At 40.0% G+C, this 6898-nt stretch overlaps 1 protein-coding gene across 1 annotated transcript; it reads left to right on the forward strand.

Annotated features, from left to right (window-relative positions):
- Nucleotides 1-409: 409 nt before the first annotated feature.
- On the forward strand, nt 410-5972 carry LOC135522429 (histone-lysine N-methyltransferase SETD1B-like). The gene is made up of 5 exons (XM_064948670.1): nt 410-516; nt 2868-3061; nt 3583-4332; nt 4935-4995; nt 5300-5972. The coding sequence occupies exons 2-5, from the start codon at nt 2884-2886 to the stop codon at nt 5421-5423; spliced, it is 1113 nt and encodes a 370-aa protein (XP_064804742.1). The 5' UTR covers nt 410-516; nt 2868-2883; the 3' UTR covers nt 5424-5972.
- The last annotated feature ends 926 nt before the right edge of the window (nt 5973-6898 follow it).

Below are 6898 nucleotides of genomic sequence, written 5' to 3' on the forward strand. Positions count from 1 at the left end.
TTGATTTTGTGCTAAAGTGAAGTTCATTTGAACAGGTCACAGTTGGTCTTGGATGGACCAAAGTGTTAGTAACCTAAACCACAAACACAGATGGATAGTAATGTCAATTATGACAAGAATCCTGTCAGGTGTAGCCCACTACTGCTTACCAATCCTGGTTTAAAGTGATATTTAGAGTTTGCATCATCTTCCATTGTTCTCCACATTCATTATGCTAACGCAGACTTGCCCTTTAACGCCTAAGCTTCACTCCCACCTTTGCAATTAAGATCTACAGTGTCTGTGTACATACTGTACTTTCCATTACCTGGCTGACGTGATGGGTTATTACCCAATGGCCTGAGAACAAAATATGAAGAATTGGCTCACCTGGCTACCCGTCCTGCTACCCATCCTGCTACCCATCCTTCCAGTATAAAAACTCTGTGTTGTCTGTCAGACACAGAGGAGTAGGTACAGCTTGATCAGCTGTGTTATTTTCCACTGAACACTGTTCATCGCTTACCTGAACGACTGGTGAGGGCATTTTTATTGAACGAACTCATTGTTTTGACCTGTATTGAGTTATTGTATGTTGAATGTTCAGTGAAAAAGTCAATATTATGGTTGTGGAGTTACTTTGAGAAATATGGAAATACTTTGAGAAAATGTGTGTTTTGGTAATTGATGTCTCACAAACATCGCCGATTTGCTAGCTCAGAAATATACAACCGTAAATACCTAAATAAATATACATTTTAGAATGTAAATAGAAGAATAAATGAAAAAGGGCATGTTTTCATCCCTCACGGTGATAGCTTTGAAATACATTGGTTATGGGGAATACACTATGCGTACAATTGACAGTACATTTTGAAACATACATGAGTGTTGGTTGAAAAATCCTCAAATGATCTGCTCAGGTTTCATTTTATTTGCCTACAACAATGTAAAGACTCTCATGAACTTGAAGCATTTCATTCCAAAATTATATCCTGTAGGTACCTTTGTGTGTGTGTGTGTGTGTGTGTGTGTGTGTAAAATACTGTTCTCAGATGTTTTATCAATAGATTTTAGATGTGTATTCAAATGGGTTTTGTTGCAAAAATGCTACATACTGTTAAGCTGGAATGGAATGTTGGTATCCTGTATATTTGACTGTGATACGTGGTTGTCTCCCCTAGTTATCTTAATTAAGATGAATGTAAGTCGCTCTGGATGGAAACATCTGCTAAATGGTCAAATGTAAATATTTTACATACAGATCTCCTATTATCATATTTATTAGTTTGTTTTATATATTGACGTCACAAATATATAATTAGTACAGATCTTTATTTTAAAAATGTAGTTATTTATCACATTTGACTGTGTAAAACCCCAGCAGTACTACTTAATCCTGTGAGAAGGATGTATAGCATTTTGCAACGAAACATGATTATTTGCCTCTCTGAAATGAAACCGTCAAGTGATAGATTTCAAACAAATACACGTCTGTCATTGAACACCGCGCCATGATTAGACTGTGAAAAAACATCCATCTTTTTCATAAGTTCTTTAAAAAAATAAAAAGCTAATTTACCAACATTTCTAAAAATGGATATACTCTAAGCAATCATTTCTGATTAAAAAAAAACACAAATGTGAAGAATTGGTTTATACAGTGCATTCGGAAAGTATTCAGATCCCTTGACTTTTTACACATTTTGTTACGTTACAGCCTTGTTCTAATGACAAAGCAAGATGGGGAGTGTCGCTGCACAGCTATTTTCAGGTCTCTCCAGAGATGTTCGATCGGGTTCAGGTCCGGGCTCTTGGCTGGGCCACTCAAGGACATTCAGACACTTGTCCTGAAGCCACTCCTGCGTTGTCTTGACTGTGTGCTTAGGGTCGTTGTCGTGTTGGAAGGTGAACCTTCGCCCCAGTCTGAGGTCCTGAGCGCTCTGGAGCAAGTTTTCATCAAGGATCTCTCTGTACTTTGCTCCATTCCTTTTTCCCTCGATCCTGACTAGTCCGCCAGCCCCTGCCGCTGAAAAACATCCCCACAGCATGATGCTTCCACCACCATGCTTCACCTTAGGGATGGTATTGGCCAGGTGATGAGCGGTGCCTGGTTTCCTCCAGACGTCTCCCATCTCCACAGAGGAACTCTGGGGATCTGTCAGAGTGACCATTGGGTTCTTGGTCACATCCCTGACCAAGGCCCTTCTCCCCGTTTGCTCAGTTTGGCAGGGCGGCCAGCTCTCGGAAGGGTCTTGGTGGTTCCAAACTTCTTCCATTTAAGAATGATCGCGGCCACTGTGGTCTTGGGGACCTTCAATGCTGCAGACATTTTTTGGTACCATTTACCAGATCTGTGCCTCCACACAATCCTGTCTCGGCGCTCTTCGGACAATTCCTTCGACCTCGTGGTTTATTTTTTTTGCTCTAACATGCACTGTCAACTGTGAGATCTTATATAGACAGGTGTGTGCCTTTCCAAATCATGTCCAATTGATTGAATATCCCACAGGTGGACTCCAATCAAGTTGTAGAAACATCTCAATGATGATCAATGTAAACAGGATGCACCTGAGCTCAATTTTGAGTCTCATAGCAAAGGGTCAGAATACTTATGTAAATAAGGTATTGCTGTTTATTATTCATAATACATTTGCAAAAATGTCTAAACTTGTTTTCGCTTTGGCATTATGGGGTATTATGTATAGATTGAGGGAAAGGCTGTAACAAAATGTGGAAAAGGGGAAGGGATTTGAGTACTTTCCGAATGTGCTGTATAGCGTTTTGGAATGGAACTCTTCAACTCTTCAGAACAGCCTTACAGCTTCTTTTGTAGGATAATCATGTATATTTTTTTATCCTATATCTTTCCATACCATTCTAAACAGATCACCCAAAGACAACATGAAGCTGGAACTGCTGGTGGTGTTGGCTGTAGCAGCCCTGGTTCCCAGCCTGTCTGAGGGGCTGCTTCTCTCCAAATGTGAGCTGAAGCCCAAACTGACAGAGGCTGCTGACCAATTCAATCTGACTGAGAAAATTGCAGCAAAGGGAATCGAACTGGACAACGCCTTGGCCAAAAGTGGGTTGTGAATTCTATGTAGGCCTATTGTATTTTTGTGAGTTTCGAGAGATGACTTAAAGGTGGTGTGAGAGCATAAAACATCAACGTCACTGAAAAAGGTCTAAAATTTAGTTAAAGGGGAAGTTCAATATTTTACAACTTAATGTTAAAGGGGTTGTCACCCTAGTAGTCTATGGGCCATTTTCTTTAAAGAGCCACTACAAACTTCAGCTAAAATCAAATGGGGGCAATTTACCAAATTGAATGGCCAAATCAAATGAAATAAACTCAATATTTGATTAAAGTTAATTAAAGGTTATTTGGCCATTTAAAAAAAAACATTGCATGGTTGCCCCTAGCCAGTTTGTAGTGGCTGTTTAAAGACAAAACAAAACATGGATAACAGTCTATCTTATAGACTACTTTCAAGGTGAGGAAAAATCAAGTTGTAAAATACTGAACTTCCCCTTTAAAACTTCCAAATATATAATCTCTATCTCTATTCTCTTCCTGCTCTCACTGTGACTTGGTTGGTCCAGTTATCTGCAGTTTGGACCTAAAGTCTGGTTTAAACACCAGCCTTGTGACCAACCTTGTCCTGCGCAAACCTTTCCTGCATAAATCCAAAAGGCGCCCCATCAGCAGGAGACCTGTGAGACGGTTTGGGCACAAACGTCCAGTTAGAGATGTTGAGTCAAAGGAAGATCGAGTCAGTTCTGAGGGAGAAGAGGACAAGCCTAGACCTACAGGAAAGCCTGGGGGAATGAAACCCAAACCTACCGGCAAAACAGAGGGAGTGAGCCCAAGATCAGAGGGGCCTGAAGTGAAGAGGATGAGACCAGGGAGTCCTGCGAGAGGAAGGAACAAGCGTGAGGCCGAGGAGTGCGCTGGTGATAAGGAAGAACATGACAAAGTTGAGGTGCAAGAAAGCAAAGCGGCTGAGGTGGAAGAGTTTTGCGGCTATGAGGACGAGGGTGATGAAGACGAGGTTGACGATGATGAGCTAGACGAGGAGAACCTGGAAGAGTTAGAGGCGGAGCTGGACGAGCAAGAAGGAGAGGAACCGAAAGAGAGAGTGGGGAACAGGAAGAAGAGACACATCCCAAAGCAGTTCAGAGGTCCCGGACAGAGCCGCAAGCCACCGCCACATAAGCCGAAGCGCAAGCCATTCAAGCCGACCAAGACCCTGTCCTTCAGCTTTTTCGGTCTCTTCCAGCTGAGCAATCGCCTCGCCTGCGTCTCCTCCAACACCACTCGCTCTCTCAATCTCTGTAAGACAGAGTGCCGCTGTGAGTACAAACATCTTTCCTTAGCCTGTTTAGCAGAATGTCAACAAATGCCTGCATGTATGTATGTACAGTACATGTATGTATGTATGAAAGAATGAATAGGCCTACATGATTGAGTGAGTAAATGAATGAACGCCAGGCTTGTGATCATGTCAAACCCTTATGTTGGTGTTCAACAACACACCTCCAGGTACTGCTGTTTTAAAACTTCCAAATAAATAATCTCGCTCTATCTCTCTCCATTTCCTGCTCTCACTCTGACTTGGTTGGTCCAATTATCTGCAGTTTGGACCTAAAGTCTGTCTTAAACACCAGCCTTGTGACCCACCTAGTCCTGCGTATATGAATGAATAAATTAATGAATGGACAAACAAACAGATGGATTATTCTTGTGTCATGAACAAAGACAAGAGATTAGAACTAGTGGGTTTCATAAATCAACCTCTCACTTCTCTGTAATCACACTCACTCTGTTTAGTCCTACATTAGCGAACATTTTCAAGGTGCAGGGCTAAAATACTGTACCTGCAAAGTGCACACAAAGGCCTTCGGTAATTGACGGGAACTGTACTGACTGTATGACTGTGTTTCTGCCCTTCCAGCCTTCGTTGATGATGACATCCGTGACGACATTGCCTGCTTTGTGAAGTCTCGTGCCTGGATGTAAGTTAACTGCCAGTACTAGTGAATAGTGAGGACAATGACATTGATGCCACACTGATCTTGATCCATAAAACATGAATTAGAGTGAAGCAGCCCCCTGACAGCACAAAATAGGTTTTGTTTGGCCCTTAATTAATGCAATCTAATTCAATAGAAATTTGACATTCAAAATGCAATAACATAAATGGTTACTTTTGTACGGTAATAGTCCTTTAAGCCGTTGTACAACTTTGAAGCAAGCTGTATAATTGACAGAAAAATATACAATAACAAAATAATAACCATTTTAATTTGTGTATTACAGGAAGGCTCTGAAGTCCCCATGGAAATGTGCCAAGCTGCAAGCCTCTGAGTACTTTGAGTGTGACCAACCACTTAACAGTACTATGAGTACTTTGAGTGTGACCAACCACTTAACAGTACTATGAGTACTTTGAGTGTGACCAACCACTTAACAGTACTATGAGTACTTTGAGTGAGACCAACCACTTAACAGTACTATGAGTACTTTGAGTGAGACCAACCACTTAACAGTACTATGAGTACTTTGAGTGTGACCAACCACTTAACAGTACTATGAGTACTTTGAGTGTGACCAACCACTTAACAGTACTATGAGTACTTTGAGTGTGACCAACCACTTAACAGTACTATGAGTACTTTGCAAACAATTGTTTAACAGAGCATTTTCCTTCTTTCTCTCAACTCTTATCTTCTGCTGTAAGCTCCACAAATGTGCTACTTTCTATTACCTCTAGATGGCGTGCTAGGAATTATTTGAGCCGTTATCCCTTATGTTGGGACAACAAGTGCCTCCTACAGACATTAGGCAACAGCATCATATTCTCCTTCAACTGTCCAACTACCACGAGTAAGGAAGTTAAATCTAACAGATGCCATTTTGTTGAAAATGTCTCTTGTTTCTTGGTAACATTTCCTTCTTTCACAAACAAAAATACATAAATGTATCAAAGACTTTTGGTTTCCAGTGTATTATTTTATATATGCCAACACCTGATTTGCTTGTGTTAATTAACACAATTCTGTTAAATTAAGTATTCAATTTTAATCTCAAAGAAATCAAACCCAACATGTATTATTAAGTTGTCATTATTTGGAGGGATGATCGTGGTACGAAAACAGATATGTAAAAGAAGCTGCCCACTGGGTTTAGACATCAATTCAATGACATGGTGGGATAAGTACCCAACTGTCATACTTGAGTAAAGATAAAAAGTAAAGATACCTTAATAGAAAATGACTCAAGTAAATGTGAAAGTCACCCAATAAAATACTACTTGAGTAAAAGTCTAAAAGTATTTGGTTTTAAATATACTTAAGTATCAAAAGTAAATGTAATTACTAAAATACACGTAACTATCAAAAGTAAAAGTATAAATAATTTCAAATATCTTATATTAAGCAAGCCGGAAGGCTCCATTTTATTTTTTTATTGGCGGATAGCCAGGGGCACACTCCAACATTTAGACATAATTTACAAATGAAGCATGTGTGTGAGTCTGCCAGATCAGAGGCAATAGGAATGACCAGGGATGCTCTCTTGATAAGTGCATTCAAAAATGTGCTTTTGGGTGTCAGGGAAAATGTATGGAGTAAAGAGTACATTTGTTTCTTTAGTGAAGTAAAAGTAGTCAAAAATATACATACTGAAGTAAAATACAGATAACCCAAAGAACAACTCAAGTAGTACTTTAAAGTGTTTTTACTTAAGTACTTTAAACCACTGAGTCAATGTCTATCCCATGTTGGTTTAATGTAATTTCATTGAAATGATGTGGAAACAACATTGATTCAACTAGTGTGTGCCCAGTGGGGATTAACAGAACATGTTATGAGCCTTGGGTCCCTGGATGTTGGGGCTTTAAAAAAAAAAATTGGGGTA

Source organism: Oncorhynchus masou, chromosome 4 (assembly GCF_036934945.1).
Source record: "Oncorhynchus masou masou isolate Uvic2021 chromosome 4, UVic_Omas_1.1, whole genome shotgun sequence".
In the NCBI taxonomy this organism is placed as follows: domain Eukaryota; kingdom Metazoa; phylum Chordata; class Actinopteri; order Salmoniformes; family Salmonidae; genus Oncorhynchus; species Oncorhynchus masou.

What these genes read in the sequence shown, in the direction of transcription:
- LOC135522429 (XM_064948670.1), top strand. Translation starts at nt 2,884, where the DNA reads ATGAAGCTGGAACTGCTGGTGGTGTTGGCTGTAGCAGCCCTGGTTCCC. An exon ending in GGACAACGCCTTGGCCAAAA is followed by an intron (nt 3,062 to 3,582) that starts GTGGGTTGTGAA and finishes TGGTTGGTCCAG; the next exon opens with TTATCTGCAGTTTGGACCTA. An exon ending in GTGAAGTCTCGTGCCTGGAT is followed by an intron (nt 4,996 to 5,299) that starts GTAAGTTAACTG and finishes TGTGTATTACAG; the next exon opens with GAAGGCTCTGAAGTCCCCAT.